General features: G+C 42.5%; 1 protein-coding gene across 14 annotated transcripts in view; it reads left to right on the forward strand.

Annotated features, from left to right (window-relative positions):
* The window catches only part of huwe1 (HECT, UBA and WWE domain containing E3 ubiquitin protein ligase 1), a 36,137-nt gene continuing 15,848 nt past the window's right edge, over positions 1–20,289 (forward strand). For 10 of the 14 annotated variants that reach the window (XM_080469585.1, XM_080469583.1, XM_080469578.1 and 7 more), the window contains exons 1-42: positions 1–193; positions 2,667–2,740; positions 5,167–5,216; positions 5,401–5,468; positions 6,126–6,224; positions 6,920–7,126; positions 7,226–7,378; positions 7,472–7,534; positions 7,644–7,724; positions 7,816–7,863; positions 7,958–8,126; positions 8,207–8,307; positions 8,446–8,596; positions 8,676–8,803; positions 8,894–9,034; positions 9,133–9,238; positions 10,033–10,140; positions 10,221–10,322; positions 10,470–10,550; positions 10,704–10,810; positions 11,790–11,967; positions 12,061–12,152; positions 12,249–12,469; positions 12,604–12,661; positions 12,772–12,948; positions 13,036–13,281; positions 13,579–13,712; positions 13,791–13,903; positions 14,308–14,490; positions 14,567–14,783; positions 14,880–15,002; positions 15,151–15,388; positions 16,204–16,551; positions 16,907–16,963; positions 17,254–17,376; positions 17,461–17,556; positions 17,647–17,916; positions 18,610–18,762; positions 18,843–18,970; positions 19,130–19,211; positions 19,438–19,614; positions 19,720–20,271. In XM_080469585.1, coding sequence (XP_080325711.1) covers positions 5,424–5,468; positions 6,126–6,224; positions 6,920–7,126; positions 7,226–7,378; positions 7,472–7,534; positions 7,644–7,724; positions 7,816–7,863; positions 7,958–8,126; positions 8,207–8,307; positions 8,446–8,596; positions 8,676–8,803; positions 8,894–9,034; positions 9,133–9,238; positions 10,033–10,140; positions 10,221–10,322; positions 10,470–10,550; positions 10,704–10,810; positions 11,790–11,967; positions 12,061–12,152; positions 12,249–12,469; positions 12,604–12,661; positions 12,772–12,948; positions 13,036–13,281; positions 13,579–13,712; positions 13,791–13,903; positions 14,308–14,490; positions 14,567–14,783; positions 14,880–15,002; positions 15,151–15,388; positions 16,204–16,551; positions 16,907–16,963; positions 17,254–17,376; positions 17,461–17,556; positions 17,647–17,916; positions 18,610–18,762; positions 18,843–18,970; positions 19,130–19,211; positions 19,438–19,614; positions 19,720–20,271 — 5,856 coding nt within the window. In that variant the 5' untranslated portion in view covers positions 1–193; positions 2,667–2,740; positions 5,167–5,216; positions 5,401–5,423. The remainder of the gene's footprint in view (positions 194–2,666; positions 2,741–5,166; positions 5,217–5,400; positions 5,469–6,125; positions 6,225–6,919; positions 7,127–7,225; positions 7,379–7,471; positions 7,535–7,643; positions 7,725–7,815; positions 7,864–7,957; positions 8,127–8,206; positions 8,308–8,445; positions 8,597–8,675; positions 8,804–8,893; positions 9,035–9,132; positions 9,239–10,032; positions 10,141–10,220; positions 10,323–10,469; positions 10,551–10,703; positions 10,811–11,789; positions 11,968–12,060; positions 12,153–12,248; positions 12,470–12,603; positions 12,662–12,771; positions 12,949–13,035; positions 13,282–13,578; positions 13,713–13,790; positions 13,904–14,307; positions 14,491–14,566; positions 14,784–14,879; positions 15,003–15,150; positions 15,389–16,203; positions 16,552–16,906; positions 16,964–17,253; positions 17,377–17,460; positions 17,557–17,646; positions 17,917–18,609; positions 18,763–18,842; positions 18,971–19,129; positions 19,212–19,437; positions 19,615–19,719; positions 20,272–20,289) is intronic. The other 4 variants (XM_080469590.1, XM_080469579.1, XM_080469588.1 and 1 more) reach the window with 3 other exon arrangements.

Here is a 20,289-nt window from a genome sequence, read left to right on the forward strand (position 1 = left end):
GCTGTCCTACCGCTCAGTGCAAGATGGAGAAGCGAATGTAACACGCATCCGAGGTAGGCACAAACACTCGCCCCGCACCCTCGACGCGGGTCTCGCGCCTCCGGTGGACGGTGTTTCTGCGCGGCGACGGCCACTCTTCCCGGTTGCGGGTTCGTCGCGGCGCCACGGGCCGCCGAGAGCCGTCTTTTTCAGGGTAACGTACGGATGTTCTGCAGTGTAAACCGCCATTTTTAATGTAGCCCTGATCCCACGGAGGATCGTTTGCATTGTGCGGGGCTCTGACAGAGCTAACGGGCTAGCTGTGGGAGCCCCGCACAATGCACGATGCGTGCATTGTGCGGGGCTCCCACAGCTAGCCCGTTAGCTCTGTCACACACACGCACACACATATGAATAAATTTATATATATATATAAGACACACACACACACCGGTTCACTGTATATGTCTGTGCGCCTCTTAACAACTTGTTTCCCTCTCGGCGGTTACTCTCTGTCTGTCTCTCTTCAGCTCTTCGACAATTGTTGAAATGTTATCACTTTCCCGGCTTTACCTGGAGCTTTAAACTGCTCGTAGTCTCAGCTTGCATCAATAAACTAACACTAAACTTTGCTAAATGTTAGCCACCGTTGACTTGTCGTGGAATACGCAGGGAGCCATTTCAAACTAATCAAATCAACTTAATTCCCTCGAAGAATGACTAATAATAGCCTCCCAACATGTGATTAGAAATATTACATGAAGCAGAGGATTGGCACGAATGGAATTTGCCTTTTTTTTTTTTTTTTTGCCCCGACGATGTTTGTTTTAATGATCTATTTAAGCATTTTTTTTTTTTTTTTAATGTTATACCTTTAACTTGCAGTAAACACTGAAACTCTCCCATGATCATGTGCAGTTACCTGAGGTCAAGGTTTTGTAGTTTGACTCCAGGTGTGACAGGTGCTTAACCCACTATTCACTACCAGACAGACTGAGTGGGATTGTTTGTTTAAAACGTAAAGCTCAGAGATCTATTTTACTTAAAGCGACAAGTTATCAAAACACACATGCATACCTGCACTTGAGATAACCTGCTGTTTAACTGAATCATTGTGCTTACAGTTAACTCAGTACATTACAAATGTGTTTAGTATAGTTTATACAAGTGTTGATTTCTCATCCAGATTAAAGGAGAAAGACAAAAAAAAAAAAAAGCTGAAGCTCAGTTGACTTTATCACTGTGATTATTTACTAATAGAGAGAAACAAAACCTGCCAGACAGGTGCTGTGATTAAGTTTCTGACACGTAACTTCCATGGCTGTTCTGTGTATTGGGTAATTATAATAAAATGCACATCAGCCAAGAAGCAACAGCTTTTAAAAGATATAAAGGAATTAAAGCCACACTGGGAATTCCTCTATTGCGCACATTAAGCAAAATGTGCTGCTGAGATGTGGTGCTTCTGAAGCACACCTTGTCCTGGGTTTGGTCTTATCTGAGTTTCTGGTCCACGCTGTCTTTAAACTTGATTAGAACTGGTCTATTTTTGTGGCACCCACACATCAGAGTTTGGATGCGGCTGTCCACACATTCATCACATTAATGCAGCAAGTTACATCAGAGTTTGTTTTCCTTGCATCAAACCTGAGAAGTGTGCACACACCCTGAGTCATAGTAATTTCCTCTCACTGTTATTATTCCAGTTTAGTGTTGTTAATTTGATCAGTCTGTAACATTCTCCTAGCATGGCTGTTGAAGAATCACATGACGAGTGTGTCCTTGTCACTTGCATTAATCTTGGTAAGCAAACCAAGTTAACAGAGCTGACGGTATTTAAATGTAAATTTAGCAGAGTGAGTCAGTCATTTTTATCCTTCCCATTAGCTCGGGTCACTGACCTTCTGATGACATTACTACATGAAACGTAGACACGTTAAAAACTGATTACTTCTGTTTGAGGTTTTTTGTGTTTTTGTAATGAAATCGTGTTGCGTGAACCCTTTGCTGGCGTACGAAACGTGATGTTGATCAGCAGTTTGACAGGAATGAAGAGTGCACCGGTTTTTGGTTTTGAACCGCAAATCAAACTTGAATTACCAGAAGTAAAATGACATATTTACATAGACCTTGTTCGAGTCTCGTATTGTACTGCTGAGGATCATGAAAATCTCGGAACGTTATTGATGTTGTCAGACAAACACAACTGATGTTTCACTTTTGGTTTGGTTGCTTCTACTGCGGCATGTACGGACAAAGTTAACACGGCTCAGACTCGAACTGCGTAGTTTCATGGCAGAATTATCGCTCCACTGATTTTACAATGTTTGCTTTGGAAATGGAATTATTAGTACACACCCCAACGAATAATGCACATTTTGTAATCGATGCTCAACAGGACCAGAAAGACTTGCACATGCCTATTAATGGCAATTGGAGTGTTTCTAAGATGGAAATATTTGTGTCAGGGGCAAACAAAGTACATCAGGTACAGGTCGGTTGTGTTGGGCGTTCACTTAGAGATTAAAGGTAAAATACTTAGTATATGTAATGTTGCAAGATGTTTTCCTTGAAGTTTGGAGCCTAGAACTGTTGTGTATTCAACTTGCGTGTTGGCAGCTCTGACAATGAACAAGCAGCTTGATGTTTTTCTTTCAACAAATTCATCCTCTGTTTTGTATTTTCAGATTGTTTTTGAAGAAGCTGCAAAAAGTGAACGAAGGACGAGCATGGTGGAGCTTTTGAACCAAAGCAGTTTCTGGTATGTGTCACCTGTTTGTTTCTGAAGCTGCTAATAGGAGAATAACTTCCGTGCATTAAAAAGAGGATCAAATATATTCACTTCACGTTGACCAGTGCTGATGTTTCATACAACAAAAGCAAAGATATTTATGACATTAAATGATGGATATCGGCAGTATTTCTACAAACCATATCCGTTTTGTCAGTCCTCTATGATCATGATACAAATTATTATTTTAATGATATCAATAGTGCTAAAGTTGTAGATTAAAGATTGGTTCATGGGTTTAACATGCTCTTCACACTGAGATTTTAAGCTTCAACACTAGTGTCGATAGGTGTTTAATTTTTGTATTTTTTTTACCACACCTTGGGGATATTTTCGTAGTTTGACATTTATTCTTCCTAGTTAGATTCCCTGTGAATCACTTCCATTCATCAGCTGTGGTGATATTGGATAGCTCTTGTGTAGAATAGCCACTTGTCCTGCACCACTGGGCTAAACTTGGGTTCAAGTTCATCAGCAACATGGCTCACAATCTTCATCGGCCTGGATGCTGATTAATTCCTTTCAACATAGAAGATTCAGCAGTTTTTTACATGCATCCGGGCTGGTTTTTAATGCATAATACTGAGAAGCACTAAATCCGATCAGATTTAGTTCTTCTCAGTATAGTCGTGCATTACCGGGTGTCACTGAGGTTTGGAAATGTTATTGTCTACCTCTATTCTCTTTAGCTTGGTGGACCAATCCGCCAATTTTTAGTTAATTTTTCAAATGAATCCATCAAGTTAAATGTTGCTTGTATTCCAGGGTTAATGGATGTCACAAACTGGATATTTGAAGGGATGCGCTCCTCTTAAGGTCCTTTGGCCAGCGTTAATACGCATTAATACGCACTGCATCGGTCCAAACAGTGGCCGCTCAGTTCCAGCCGGAGCAGCGTTCACTTTTTTGCACACTACCCGGAGTCATGATGACTGTGCCAACAGCCAGTGCCTGTGTGCTATGGAAACAGGCGCGGATACGTTAGCACACCGGGACGGATGATCACGGTTCCCTCGGCGGTCCGGTAGCCGGTGGATCAGTTCGCCCCGAACGAAAACTCAAAAAAGCCTAGTCGCAGCGTCACGTTAGAGCCGTCGGAGAATGATTCAGCGACTTATTCCGCGTTTCAGCTCGCTGCTCAACTAGCGGCTGCTACTAGCCCGCGAGCTAACGCGTGCCGCGGTTGTGTGGCCGGTGGAGACGCGGCTGGCCCGGGCAGGAACAAAGTGACCGCACCGTTTCCAGGTATTTCTCACACTATCGTCTCCCCCGTCGTGGCTTGCCAGGTGCCGTTTGCGGATCCATTTCCACCCCACGCCGGAGTGCGGTTGTGCGGGCTTCTGCTGCGGCCTGCGCAGCCTCGACCTAAATTACTGAAGAGTCAGGTCAGGACAGGCTGTTAAATCGGTGAGGTCTGCTGTGACAGCTGTGTCACAAACGGGTCGGAACTGCTCGCTGTGTGCTCGCGTGGATCTTACGTAAATGTTATCGCAAGCCACTTGTTTGTGACTTGAGCAGACTTTTTCTGGTTGGCGAGTTATAGGTGGAAGGCAGCATCGTTTGCTAACGATACCGGTAGCTCACTGTTAGCTGGTCAGGGGTTAACGGCATCTCCGCAGCAAACGTTTCTCCGGTGTGTCGACTGTCCCGATGCCCTTTTTCATCGTCAGATGTGTTGTTGTTGAGTCACTAAGCCAACTTATCTAGTTTGTGAGGAAGTAGCTCGTTAACGTTAGGTAAATAACGCTGCGCTGCCAGCGAAGGTGGCGGTAGCCTGTTAGCCTCGGTAGCTGTAACTTTAACCTGTCATCGTCAAGTCGCTTGAGCTAACGGTGAAAAACCTTCGTTTTAACTGATTTCTGTGTAATCGAGGTTTCATCTCATTCTCTCATACATTTAATATCAGGCAGCCGTTTCAGGCCAGTAAATGGGAGCCAAGCTAACTGAATGAACTTTGTGTCGTATGTTGCTAGTTAGCCGCTGGCTAATGACTTGGTCTGCTTTGTGATGAGCAGAATTCTAGAAAACCTGAGCAAAATTACTCTCATTATCACCTTTTAAACTGGTGATCTGAGTAGTCTTTTGTTAACTGGGCAGCTGCCTAGCGAACGATCACTTTTTCTGAGCGGTTTTCTCCATATTTGACGTTCCCCCTTTGCTGTTTTGCACGCAGGTTTTTGTACATTTTGTACAAATATCTATCTCTACATTTAATTTTCAGGGTGCATTATTACACATATTAAAAAGTGGATGTCAGCCAAGCGAACCAGAGCTTTATCTGTTGCAATATTGTGAACCATGTTTCATAAACCATTGTCCTCAAATGGAGGAATGTCTGTGTATTGTCACCTTGTGCTCAAGCTGCTGTTGATAGTGTGTGTTATATTTTGTTTTAGGTAATGTGACTGGAACATGCTGTTGAGTGGGAATTGCCAAATAGTTTTCTGTAAGTACATAATCTTTAAAGCTTTGTGGAGTTTGTAAATATTTACATTGAAATGTCTGAGTGTTTACATGTTTAACCTGATTTGTTTCCATGTTTGAAAGGATGTCGTTAACAGCAAAACACACAGAAGAAATGAATTACAACTTCGCATTGTTTTATGACTGACATTGACATTTCTTAACAGGAGCAGCAAACAAATTATCGACAATGAAGGTCGACAGAAGCAAGTTAAAGAAAACCCCAACGGAAGCTGTTAGTATTAATAATACTTGCTCTGTGGTGTATTTTCTCTACGGTTTAATGTGATTGGAGCTGATAATGGGGGCTTTGCCCAAATGATTTTCTTACAGTGGAAGTCCACAATGTTGCTTCCTTTGATGCGTTAGATGTTTGAAATATTCCCAAATATTGATAATGTTTTATTTTAATGTTTTCATTTTGTTGTAAACGCCCTTTGGGCAACGGATTGTTGCACAAACGGGATTCATCTCGATGTTAATCTTGGTGATAATATAATTTTTCTTCATAATTATATTAGAAAATAAGGTGCAGCAGTGAGACAAATGGCATGATATTTTGGTTTGCAAATACAATAACCATGTTACTCAAAGAGGAGATTAGATTAACTGAGAAATTCCACCCCACAAGTGTTTTCTCCATTTGATTAAGCATAGGATTATTCAAAGCCTGAACGACAGTTGAACATTTTAATGTTCTGATAAATCTCAGTTTAGTGTATGAATATTTGTTTGGCTTTGCTCTGCAGCAATAAAAGATAATTGCAGGTCACTGCATTTCATCTGTGAAGACTTTTAGCATGTTTTTATGTTACAGTGCCAATAAAGATTATAATACTGTGGTAGAGGAAGTCCTGTACTGTTTGACCAATCTTTGTATGTTTCTCCACAGCCTGCCGACTGCAGGGTTCTCATAGAGAAGCTCAAAGCATGCAGTGATGAGCAACTGCTGGTTGAACTACAACACATCAAGACATGGAATATTGGCAAGGTAAAACCTAAAGAAAAGACCAGCGCCTTGGCATCGCGCTCACACTTTTATACCAAATTCATATTGAATTATTTTATAGTAGTACTTTATTTGACCAAAATCAACATGGATATTGACTAATAGTATTAAAATGCATTTCAACACTGCATAATTTTCCCCGTTCCAGTTGTTGTACAACCGTTAGTACTGCTGTATTGTCTTTAAGATTACTTTAAATGCACAGTGGCTATTCGATGTAACCTGCTAAGTTTACAGGGAGCATTGGAATTTGATCCAGGCAGTGCCATTTTCAAACTTTGAATAGAAATAATACTGGTTAATAAAGTTACGGAGAGTAATTGTTTCCTGTGGTGTTGTCCTCAGTTGTTGAGGACATAATTAGTATTTCTATATTGTTTGTATTGCTTTTTTTCATATCCGGCAATATTAATATCACGCTTTGTATGAAGGATTTCTACACCATAATTGAATGCGTGACATCAAAATGATGTATGGGGAAAAGTCCAAATGTTTATTTATTGGTTGTTGTGGCAGGGTTTTCATATATCAGGTATATTTAGGAAAACTGTCATGCTTGGTTCAGGGTTGCTCTCGTTTTCAGAAAGCTGCACCACTTTGCTTTGAATAAAATATGAATGTCCTGGATGTCTCACCTTTACCCGACTGATCACTGACATTTTTCACTTCTTCCACAGTGTGAGCTCTACCATTGGGTGGATCTGTTGGACCGCTTTGATGGCATTCTGTGTGATGCGGGCCAGACAGTGGAGAATATGTCCTGGCTGCTGGTGTGTGACCGTCCAGACAATGGGCAGCTCAAAGCCTTGCTTCTGGCGGTGCTTAACTTCACAGCCTTGCTCATTGAGTATAGCTTCTCTCGGCACCTCTACAGCTCCATAGAGGTAGGCTTGAAACAAGCACCTGTTGACAACTTGTTTGCTCTTAATGTCAGATTCACTGAGTTAAAAAATTTTTTTTGCTATCCCTTCTCTCTTTTTCAGCACTTAACCACCTTGCTGGCATCATGCGACATGCAGGTAGTCCTCTCTGTGCTGAACCTTCTATATGTGTTCAGTAAGCGTTCAAACTACATCACCAGACTGGGATCGGACAAACGGACACCTCTTCTGGCCCGGTTGCAGCACCTGGCTGAGGTCTGGTGCCGTTGTTTTTAACATCCGCATAATTCCAGGCGCCTCTCAAGAGAGAGAGCGGTTGAGTTGACGGTCTTTGTTTTTTTTCTGTAGAGCTGGGGAGGAAAGGAGAATGGCTTTGGTCTGGCTGAATGCTGCAGAGATCTGCTTATGACAGTAAGAAATGTTACATCGTCACATCGTCAACAACCCGACGCTGTTTAAAGATACATTTTTGGGTTCAGACTGTTTCTAAAGTAGCATTACTGTTTTTTCCCCCGATAAGCAGAAATACCCTCCCAGTGCCACCACACTGCACTTTGAGTTCTATGCCGAACCAGGCCCAGAAGTCAAAGTGGAGAGGAAGGTAAAGATTAAGAATTGATCTAATCTACTTGTAATTCATTGTTGATGAACCGTCAGCTTAATTCCTTCTTTTGTCCTTATTTGCCCAACAGACAAGTAGTAACACACTACACTATATTCACATTGAGCAGCTTGACAAGGTAATTTCCAATGATCGTCGTCATTATTTCCAGAGTAGTAGCCAGATTTCGTTCTTGACCTCACTTTTGTTTTTTGTTTTTTTATTCTTCTTAGATTTCAGAGAGCCCATCTGAGATTATGGAGTCACTGACAGTGATGTACAACATCCCTAAAGACAAACAGACCCTTCTGTTCACACATATTCGACTGGCTCACGGCTTTTCAAATCACAAGAAGAGGTTGCAGGCTGTGCAGGCCCGACTGCACGCCATCTCAATACTCGGTGAGCAAACTGATTCTCCTGTAGAACGTTAATGGATTCATACCACATTTCAGGCATTCATAGCTTCTGTGTTTTTGCAGTGTATTCAAATGCACTTCAAGAGTCGGCCAACAGTATTCTGTATAATGGCTTGATAGAGGAGCTTGTGGATGTCTTGCAGATCACAGACAAACAGCTTGTGGTAAGAAATGTCAATTGATGGTTTTTATAGCTTTGGTTTGGTAGTCCGTGTAATTTTGGCATCTTAAAGGCATGTGTCAATGTCTTTTTGTCAAGTCTTGTTTTTTTTAAAATCACAATGCATAAATATTTTTGTCAGGATATCAAGGCAGCATCTTTGCGCACTTTAACGTCCATTGTCCACCTGGAGAGGACGCCCAAACTGTCTAACATCATTGACTGCACTGGTACCGCCTCCTACCACGGCTTCCTCCCTGTGTTGGTGCGCAACTGTATCCAAGCGATGATCGGTGAGAACTTTTTAACAATTCTTGTTTGGAGGTTTATCGAATGAAATTGGTTTGGTAACTTTTGATTCCCATTTCTCAGATCCGCTGATGGAGCCGTACCCACACCAGTTTGCCACTGCACTGTTCTCATTCCTTTATCACTTGGCCAGCTACGATGCTGGAGGGGAAGCCCTTGTCTCTTGTGGCATGATGGAAGCCTTGCTCAAGGTATCTTCAAGTTGCATTTGTTTATTGTCAACTATTTTTATTTTTTTCTTCTTTTCAACAATGGTATTTAATTGGGTTTTGCTTTTGTAGGTGATCAAGTTCTTGGGCGATGAGCAGGATCAGATCACCTTTGTGACCAGAGCAGTGCGAGTCGTGGACCTCATCACCAACCTAGACATGGCTGCCTTTCAGTCTCACAGCGGCCTTTCCATTTTCATCTGCAGGCTAGAGGTTGATTATACAGTACATATGCACATCTAAATTCCTGCCACAGTCACTTTTGGCCACAGAATCTCTTAAACATCTACTCAATCATTTTCTGTAAATAGCATGAGGTGGACCTGTCGAGGAAAGAGTGCCCTTTTGTCATCAAGCCAAAGATTCAGCGGCCCAGTGCAACTGTGGAGTCAGAGGACATGGACACTGACATGGAGAGTAAGTTAAAATATGGCAGCTTGTCACATAATATGCTGTACTTTTTTTTTTTTTTTTTAAGAAAGACTTGTGCATGTGCTTATCATTGCACCTAATTGTGGCTGCAGTGCAGAACACAGTGCAGCTATGAGTCAGAAGCTTTAGTTAGTGTTCAACAAAAGTCTCCAGAGTTTCCTGAGAATGGTGCAATGGTTGATGAAAGATGTCAGGAGAATAACCAGACCAAAGCTGACAGAAAAGCAACATGAGATATCTGCTTTCTAGAAGTGTCATGGACAGAAAAGTCCTTAGAAATGCACAGCATGAAGTGAATGGACAACAACAGAAGATCGTGTCAGGTTCACCTCCAGTAATGAACTGAAGTCGAGGCTTCCAGCCAGCACTGGGTTACTAAATAGTAACGTGTTCATGTCCGACTGAAGCATGCAAACATTATTAATTCACCAGACGTCGCAGTCACATCGTAAATCTGTTTTGTCTCCTTAAGTTGTCATACAGTTTGTCGCTCATCTGAGCTTCTGCAAAGGGGACTGAAAGTGTCATCTTTTCAGTCCCACTTTAGGCATCCGATCTTATGAAATGAAAATATTCTCCAATCGTGTCAACATGAGTCCGGCACCTTCAAGGAGTTATGAGTGTCTTGTTGAATCCATTTTCAGAATTTCTTGATTTAGAGGCAAGCGAGAAGTCAAGGCTCTAATTTCTTTTAATTCTGACGGTAGCTGTCAATGTTGCCAAGATGTTAACACTCCTCAGGCTGTTGTGTTAATATATTTAAATTATGGAACTTGCAGTGTCAGAAGTTGCCATGGAAAGCAGCCCCGGACCATCAACATCTTCTGGTTCCAGACCAGAGGCAGAGCACCGAGCACAGAGCGGCACTGCTAACACGCCTCGTGCAGGTACATTAATCAAATGAAAAACTCTTCATTAAAAAAAACCATCCACTCATCATCTATCAATTCTAAAACCATTTCTGTAGGTATGCAGTGCATCCCTCAGAGGGCAGCTCTGTTGAAGTCGATGCTAAACTTCCTGAAGAAAGCCATCCAGGACCCTGCCTTTTCTGATGGCATTCGCCATGGTGAGCCATGCGTTTCTTCCCATTTTCAGATCAAAACCCTTATAGTAAAATTCTGTAGACCTTGAAACAATTCATATTATTCTTTATGATCTGCACATTTCATTGTATATAATGTTGGCTTGTATGTGTGTTGTACACCCTCTTTAGTAATGGATGGGTCCTTGCCTACCTCACTCAAGCACATTATCAGTAATGCAGAATATTATGGCCCATCACTGTTCCTTCTAGGTGAGTCAATTGTTCCGCTCTAGAGCAACTTTTCACAAATTTCATTAAAAACACCATCTAAGAGGAAATGTGGACATGACAATATCTTTCCAATGTTGTGGATTAAAATGTGTCCTCTGCTCTTGTCTTGATTTTCTTTTCTTTTTTTTATAGCAACGGAGGTGGTGACAGTGTTTGTGTTCCAGGAGCCATCACTGCTCTCCTCTCTGCAGGATAACGGTCTCACTGATGTCATGCTGCATGCCCTTCTCATCAAAGATGTGAGTTTGTCGCAGCAGATTGTCTTCGTTCTCTTACCATTTTTCTCCAGTGCCTGAAACTTCAATGCCATTCAGTAACATCGGTGTCATTCTGGCATGTCTTAGGGCTTTCATTTTTTATTTGGATTTCAAGCTTTTTGGGACATGAGGGGATAACTTTGTTTGAGCTGAAGACAGCTGAGATGGTGCATGTGGAAGTAACAAAGTCATAAAGATGAGCCTGTTTTGTTCAATTTGTAAAAAGCAGCTGTCTTCCTCCTCAAACCTTCAAATATCAGAAATTGACTCGGCATGACTCCAGGTTTTATGTTTTACTTGCTTCATTTTTATTTCAGAGCTGTTGGAGCTCTTTGTCTCATTTGTCACTTTCTATTCAAGGAGGATTTTCATCCTAATGTTTATTCTATGTGCTGATACTGCACCACTCTGAGACTAAGATTCACTATGAAAGTTTGTCACACCTACCTTGCTCTCAATACAACAAACAGCCAACTAAAGGTCACTGCAGCTGTGAGAAAATAACCCTGTGAAGTTAATAGATAACTATATATTATTAATGAGGTTGTGTTGCAGTGTTTAAAAACAAAAGAAAAATCCACCTGCTTAGTTAGATATGTTTGAACTTGATTATTTGAAAAAGTGGCAGCTCAGGTCTCAGCTCATGTAATAAATTCCATTTTTGAATTAGTCAGTTTTCCCACCATCTCTCTGCAGTTTGTACCGAGTTACATATGAATTTATAGACTGAGGCCATTCAGATTGGTACACATGGCCTTTATTTTCATTCGAGTGTTAACCAGATGTATAAATGTTTAATTGTAAGACTAATTTATTAAATGGCTGAGCTAGCTCTGACTTGAGCATGCTGTATGCTTGACATTACATTATGATCATTCAGATAACTAGTAAGAGTAGAAGTGTTTGTATAGTCAATACTAAGTGCGGATTGATAATCTGTCTTTCATGCATCTTCTTCCAGGTTCCTGCTACCCGGGAAGTTTTGGGTTCACTCCCAAATGTGTTCAGTGCCCTCTGCCTGAATGCAAGAGGCCTGCACTCCTTTGTTCAGTGCCAGCCCTTCGAGCGCCTCTTCAAAGTGCTTTTGTCCCCCGACTATCTGCCTGCCATGCGACGGCGTCGTAGCTCTGATCCTTTAGGTGAGTTTAAAAAAATAAAAAAAATAAAATTTAAATTCAGATCTTCTTGCACAGGAACATTCTAGAGTGACATGTTTCATGGTTTGGCTTCAGGTGACACTGCTTCCAACTTGGGCAGTGCTGTGGATGAGCTCATGAGGCACCAACCCACTTTGAAGACCGATGCTACTACTGCCATTATAAAGGTACAGTATTTTTAAGAATGTATTTATTAAGCACATCGTGCTGAGTGTCACAAAGTCCTTTGGCCTGATTGTGGACTGTTAATTCCCTTTTTACAGTTACTGGAGGAGATCTGTAACCTAGGTCGAGCTCCTGAATACATCTGCCAGAAACCGTCTATCCAGAAAGCAGATGGTACTGTGGCGGTGCCGCCCGCACGCTCCAGCCATGCTGCAGAGGAAGCGTCAAGTGAGGATGAAGAAGAAGAAGAAGCCCTTCACACATTCAGCCAGCAGCAGGGAGAACCAGAGAGCAACAGACAGTCAGTGCCACTTGAACTGTATGACGCTGAGTTCATAACACAATAGAACAGAACAGCAACTTTTTACAGATTTAAAAAAAAAAATTCAAATTGATTGACAACATTTCAGATATTGTGGTGTTTTGCTTAACCTTTCGATTGCTCTTTTTCAGGGTGGTTGGCACTGAAGAACGGATACCCATTCCTTTAATGGATTACATTCTGAATGTGGTAAGTCTTGTTTCTTGATGCTACTTTGTTTACGTTGTAAAATATTGCATTTCTCTTTATTCAGTTCACTCACTGAGTTTTTTTTTTTTGTTTTGATTTGTTTTTTGCAGATGAAGTTTGTGGAATCCATCCTGAGCAACAACACCACTGACGACCACTGTCAGGAGTTTGTGAACCAGAAGGGTCTCCTGCCTCTGGTCTCTATTCTTGGTTTGCCCAACCTGCCCATCGACTTTCCCACGTCAGCCGCCTGTCAGGCTGTGGCTGGTGTCTGCAAGTCCATATTGGTAAGCATGAAAAGTGTTTTATTAATGTGAAGATGTGTAATTTCTCAGCCTGCAAACATTAATATCCAGCACTTTTCTTCCTCATAGACGCTCTCACATGAGCCCAAGGTTCTTCAGGAGGGCCTTTGCCAACTGGACAGTATTTTAACCTCTTTGGAGCCGCTCCATCGACCGATCGAGGTGCCTGGTGGCTCCGTGCTTCTCAGAGAACTGGCTAACGCGGGCCACGTCACTGACGCCACATTATCAGCCCGTGCTACGCCACTGCTTCATGCTCTCACTGCGGCACACGCCTACATCCTCATGTTCGTCCATACCTGCAGAGTAGGACAGGTAAACATGTTGGCTACACAAACTACACCTCTCTGTTGACATGGCTTTGTAGATTTTTCTAGAGAAATAGGGCATTAATTGATAAATGTTTTGATTCATATACAAACTAGTGTGAGAATTTACACACATTTGTATAATATGAAAATTCCAGTTAGATTATAATAGTGAAAAGACCAGTTTTATAAGGTAGTGAACCAGCTTGGGGTCACACTTTATTTACAAATAAATGCAGGTGATGACCAAGTAGTTCTTTTATTTCAAGCATGTAGTAAAATGTTTTCTTCTCTTAATAAACAGAGTGAGATCAGAGCCATCTCGGTCAACCAATGGGGCTCACAACTGGGTTTAAGTGTCCTCAACAAGCTGAGTCAGCTCTACTGCTCCTTGGTGTGGGAAAGCACCGTGCTGCTCTCCCTTTGCACTCCAAACAGGTGAGTTTCTCTTTCTTCACTTATGTGAGCAGTGTTTAATGGACTTCAGGTGACTGCAAAATTATGTGTCCACAACAGTCTGCCTCAAGGATGCGAGTTTGGCCAGGCTGACATGCAAAAACTGGTACCCAAAGAGGAGAAGCCATCTGGCAGCACTGCAGCAACTTCAGCCTCGAGCTCCAGGAGATCTGGTAAAACTACCATTTAACTTTGTTCACTAAAAATGTTTCTTGGGACTGTCTCTGTAACGATTATAATGTTAAAGGAAATAAGAGCCCATTTTAAAAAAGAATCACAAATTTGAGTGACTGTCGGAAGTTGCATGAGCTAGTGCATTAGTGCTACCCTGGCAGCACAAATTAATCCGCAAAGATCACTCTTCTCACGAATGATGTCAGCGCGAGCTGGTTGTGGTTGAATGATCTCGGTGAAGATGTGCCGATTAAAGTTGCCCTGGGTGGTGGTGTGATGAACCCCTGCATGATAAGCTCAAAGCTTTTTTGGGTGTCCATTTTTTTCACAATTTTCATGGCAAAGTCAATCAGTGATTGTATGTGTGAAACTGTGAAAATAATTCAACGTTTGGTTATTCCAGCAGAATCTGAGGCAGTGTCTGTGGATTCATCTGCTGGTGGTCTGCTGGAGGGCATGGGTCTTGATGGAGACTCGTTGGCTCCTATGGAGACAGACGAACCCTCTGCAACAGATCCGAAGGCCAAGTCCAAACTAACGCCAGCAATGGCCACCCGCATCAAACAAATCAAACCGTTACTCTCTGGTGAGAGAATTTTTGTGTCTCTTATTGTTTTTAAGCAATGACTCTATCAACTCAACCTCTTTATTTGTCTTGGCAGCTTCATCTCGATTGGGGAGAGCGCTGGCTGAACTTTTCGGGCTGCTAGTCAAGCTGTGTGTGGGCTCCCCAGTGCGCCAGCGCCGTTCCCACCACGCTACGAGCACAGGCACGACACCAACGCCCGCTGCCCGAGCCACTGCTTCAGCCCTCACCAAGCTCCTCACCAAGGGTTTGAGCTGGCAGCCTCCACCCTACACGCCCACACCTCGATTTAGGTTGGAGCAGGCTACTACTTCAAACTGCCATTCAGTCATCGTTATCTTTATTATTGGTTTGTTGGCTTTCACACTGAATGTTTCTTCTCCTTCCAGGCTGACTTTCTTCATCTGCTCAGTGGGCTTCACATCACCCATGTTGTTTGATGAAAGGAAGTACCCCTATCATCTCATGTTGCAAAAGTTCTTTTGCTCTGGAGGACACGATGCCTTATTCGAGTAAGCATTGTGCTTCAATATTGTTCCCTGTTGCCTATTAGGAATTTTTTTTCCTTTATTCATTTATAAGTGAGGAAGTAAAAAAGATAAATGTTGCTCAAAGTTTCTGAATTAGGAACTTAATGATTATGGTAATTTATTTTCACAGGACCTTTAACTGGGCCCTGTCAATGGGTGGAAAGGTGCCTGTGTCTGAGGGTCTGGAGCATACTGATCTACCAGATGGGACAGGGGAGTTCCTGGATGCTTGGTTAATGCTGGTGGAGAAAATGGTTAACCCCAGCACTGTGTTGGACTCGCCACACTCCTTACCAGCTAAGATGCCTGGGGTGACGCCCACCATGCCTCAATTCAGCGCCCTTCGGTTCCTCATAGTGACTCAGAAGGTAAGTCTGTACTCGGCATGCAAATTCCTGAACTCCTTTCCAGCTAGGTCATAATGCAAATTAATTTTGCATTCACTGTTGCTTTTAGTATCAGCCTAAACTTACTATTTCAAACTACAGAAAGCACATGGTTGGATAGTTGCCTTTTCAAACTGGGAATTATCAGCTAACAAAGAAAAAAAGAAGGAAAAAACTGAAAAATGTTTGGGGTGTTTGTAAAGACGTTTTAACACAGAACAAGAAAATTCCTGGAGGGACTAAATTCTGCAGAACACGAACAAAATACACCACACTGAACTGAAATTGATCACTCCATCGGTTCATCTGTCTTTCTCAGTGGATTTTCCAGAGTCTAAATCACTGCAGCCTACTCCCACTCACAAGCAGGATACATGCTTGAGACAGATAATCACTAAATGAGTTGATAAACATAAAGTTATAGGTACCCAATTGATTCAGTGATACCTTTTGTTTCTTGTTGAAGATATTTAAAAAGCTGATGATCAGAATGGCACATTGCTTATTGTAACCTATTCAACAAGAAAAGGTTCAACCTGGTGATATAATTAGACATTAAAGTAAATCCACAATTTTGGAATGCTGTGTTGCCTGTCCTATATTGTCTGTATCGTTATCATGAATCAGTATATCATTCACAACTGTTGATCGAGAAATGATTTTCAGCCTTCCCAGTAATACTAAATATGTGATGTCTGCTCTCCAAAATGTGTTAAGTTTAGGTATTTAGACCTGTAACAATGAACCTTTTTTGATTTTTTTTGTCTTGTACTTAATATGTTTGTTGTGTTTTCAAGGCTGCATTCAACTGCATCCGCAGTCTGTGGAATAGGAAGCCATTGAAGGTCTATGGTGGGAGGATGGCTGAGTCCATGCTGGCTATCTTATGCCACATCCTGAGAGGGGAGCCAGTCATTCAGGAGCGTCTGGCGAAGGAGAAAGAGGGGACAGTGCGCCAAGATGAGGAAGGCACCCCCTCTGGTTCTCTGGCACCCAGTGTTGCCCCGGGAGCATCTTCAACAGGCGGTGAAGCACCCCCTGCCAGTGGAACCCCTGCTGCAGTGCCTGCCGGAGGATCAGCGGAGGATTCCACCAATTCTACTCCTCGCCGTGAACCACAGGTTAACCAGGCTCAGCTCACACAGGTAAGTGAGAAAGTTGTCTCGTACTACTTCAGCTTTGTCAATTGATTTTAGAAGTTTGCTAATCTGTGTTGGAGTAAAGTTCTGTTTGTCCAGACTTTGTTATAATACTTTAGTTTTCTCTCTGGGTTCAAAGTCTATTGACATTTGTTTTCCCTCGTTCATTCTTATCTGTGTAGTAGTTTGTTACTCAGCTTTTTCTACTTGCCAGCTGTGGTTTGTCCCTGAAGTCATCTCAGTACTTTTAGCATGCTGTGCCAATGTTTGCACACAGCATTGTCGGCACAGGCTAACCACATAATTACACTTTTAGGAAGGCCATGTACTGAATCTCAGGCTACCGTTTGTTTTATAACAGGAAGCACGCAGAGGCAGCGAGAATCACGCACAGGTCCACCAGCAGCAGGTCCAGCAGGTATAAGAGCCATCAGAGAGGAGGAGGAGGAGAATGGAAAGAAGTGAAGGAATAGTCAGTGAATGAGGACCTTGGACAAGTTTGTTTTGAGGGGGAAAAGGTTCAGTTGAGTGTATAAGAAGGAAGAAAGGCCATATTCTGAGGCCTGAAAGACATTTGATAAGCTTGATCATCAATCCTTCAATTTACTTGACATTTCTATCTTCATAATTTTAAACTTGATAATTCCCAGACCCCATTCCCATGCTTTGTTTATTACATCAGCACTATGCTTGTTTGTGCTTTTCCAGCTCATGGATATGGGCTTCTCAAGAGAGCATGCCATGGAGGCTCTACTGAACACCAGCACCATGGAGCAGGCCACGGAGTACCTACTCACCCACCCTCCTCCACTCCTTGGTGGAGCGGTCAGAGTAAGGCCTCACAAATCGAGTTTCACAAATATGTTAAACTTGTGAGACTCAGGCAGCTGACGACGTTGCTCTGGTTTTGTCCAGGACCTGACGATGTCCGAGGAAGACCAGATGATGAGGGCCATTGCCATGTCACTTGGACAAGAGGTCAGCATGGAGCAACGCTCTGACTCACCTGAGGTGTGTCATTTTTACTGCACATCCTCAATTATTTATTAGCTCGCAGTCTTTGTTGGGCAAGCGTTGACATTGTTCCTGTGACTGTTTCAGGAAGCGGCACGCCGTCGCGAGGAAGAAGATCGGAGGGCCAGGGAGCGAGCAGAGGAGGAGGAGGCACGCTGCCTGGAACGCTTCATGGAGGCCGAGCCATTGGATCCCCAGGAGCTACATACCTTCACCGACTCTATGCTACCCGGCTGCTTCCATCTCCTGGATGAGCTACCGGACACAGTTTACCGGCTGTGCGATCTGCTGATGACCGCCATCAAGAGGAGCGGCCCAGAGTACAGGGACCTTATTCTGGGCCAAGTTGTCAACCAGGTCAGTAGATGCTTATTCCCCTTCAGACTCTGTTTTAAGTTTTGTTAGTTGTTTGGCAGATAATGTGACTTGCATGGAGAAAAGACTTGTTTATCAAAATATACTAGTACATACCATCTGGGACAGCTAGATATCACTGTATGACAGCAGAATACTGCTACAGTACCGCCAAAAATATTTAACTTGCTTCCGTGTTTGTTAGACGGCACCAGCAAAATCTAAACAAAGTATACAATATGTAGAAGAAAGTTTAAAAAGAGCAACAAAAATTAAATTGTAATAAATAAATATAACTCAAACAAAACATGTTTTTGTTTTTTTCTCATAACACATTTTTAGACGGATAAAACTTATGGACAATATAGTACTTCTGTTTACAATATTTGGTTTCAGAATTGAGATTCACTTTGCATAAACAAAAAATGTTTAAACTAAAATCAAACTTTTATCATTTCAAGTTGTGGTTTTTATGTTATTCAATGTGATTTTTCTGAACCTTTCTGATTGTTTTGGAGGTATGGATTGTTTTGTGGCTTTATGTTTTTATCAGTTATATACGCCTATAAATGGAGCCGTTGTTTTTTGCTTTTATTGCAAACAGCAGTAACAGTTTTTGCTTTCTTCACAACAAAAATGTCACAAACTAAATGATTCTTTGGGTTGACAGGCTGATTGATTGTCGTTTGCCTGTAGGTATGGGAAGCAGCAGATGTGCTGATCAAGGCGGCCGAGCCTCTAACTACCAGTGACACAAAGACAGTATCCGAGTGGACCAGACAGATGGCCACACTTCCCCAGGCCTCTAAGCTGGCAACAAGGATCTTGCTGCTTACGCTGCTCTTTGAGGTAACAGAAGTGAAGATCAAATGATAAATATTCATTCCTAACGGGTGAAACAATTCAAGCCAAACTTGTTTTCATTACAGGAACTGAAATTATTAGGGGCCAGAGTGGTGGAGAATAGTGGCATTCTGGATTTGTTGATCAAGCTGCTTGAAGTTGTGCAGCCCTGTCTGCAAGCAGCAAAAGAACACAAAGACATCCAGACGCCAAAGTAAGTTTTGTGTGGCCCTGCCTTCCTTCTTTTGGTGCCTTTTATGCCAGCTTGTAATCATCAATTTGTTCGTCTTCTATACCAATTCTAGCCAGGTTGCCTTTGGCTTCAATGTTTAATATTTTTAAATGAATTAAAATACCTTCTTTTTTTTCACAGATGGATCACACCAGTGCTGTTGATCATTGACTTCTATGAGAAGATGGCAGTCTCTTCGAAGCGCAGAGAACAGATGAACAAGGTAGAAAGCAGAGCTACAAAGTTGAAAGTATTTACATTTATATACTTTCTGAATAGTCAAGGAAAGAGGGTGAAGCATTGTCAATTGGCGACCTTTTTAAGTCTCTAATGGTGTCTCTGGATTGGCTGTCTACAGCTTTTGCACTGTTTTTTATCTTGTAAGTTATTTGTGTCTTAAGTGTTTTCTCTTTTTGTGTACAATAAATAAATTCTGTTTGTGCCTTTAGTATCTGCAGCCCAATGGAAACAACTGGCGATGGTTCGATGACCGCTCCGGTCGTTGGTGCAGCTACAGTGCTTCTAACAACAGTACCATAGATTCAGCGTGGAGGTCTGGAGAGAGCAGTGTGCGCTTCACAGCTGGACGCCGGAGATACACTGTACAGTTTAACACCATGGTGCAGGTATACACAGTTTTTACTGCTGACAACGGATACCCGCAATGTATGGCTGTCTCAATAAAGGTTTGCTGGAACTTATCATTTCTCCAAAACCACTTTGTTAAACAGGTAAATGAAGAGACTGGTAACAGGAGACCCGTGATGTTGACTGTCCAGAGAGTGCCTCGCATTTCCAAGCCTCCCAAGACTGGTAGTGTTGCCGACTCAGAGCGAGAGGAGGTGGACAAGACCAAAGCTGAGGAAACTCAGACAGACATTGACTCGGGGACGGCAGTGGAGATGAGTGCTCCGAAAGAGGATTCAAGTCAGTTGAAGGAGACCACAACTGTCCCCCCGTCTACCCAAGAGTCTGACAGCGCTCAGGGAACTGATATTGTTGTGCAAGGTCTGTCAGAGGACATGACCACAGTTCTCATTCGGGCCTGTGTCAGTATGATCAGTGTTCCTGTCGACCCAGACACCCTTCATGCCACACTGCGTCTGTGTTTACGCCTGACCCGCAACCACCACTATGCAATGATGTTTGCTGAGTTGAAGAGCACGCGGATGATTCTGGGGCTAACTCAAAGCTCCGGCTTCAATGGCTTCACCCCACTTGTTACTCTGCTGTTCAGACACATCATCGAAGATCCCGCCACACTGCGGCACACAATGGAGAAGGTGAGTCTGGTATCAATA

Source organism: Lipophrys pholis, assembly GCF_963383615.2.
Source record: "Lipophrys pholis genome assembly, chromosome: 8".
Taxonomy (NCBI): Eukaryota; Metazoa; Chordata; class Actinopteri; order Blenniiformes; family Blenniidae; genus Lipophrys; species Lipophrys pholis.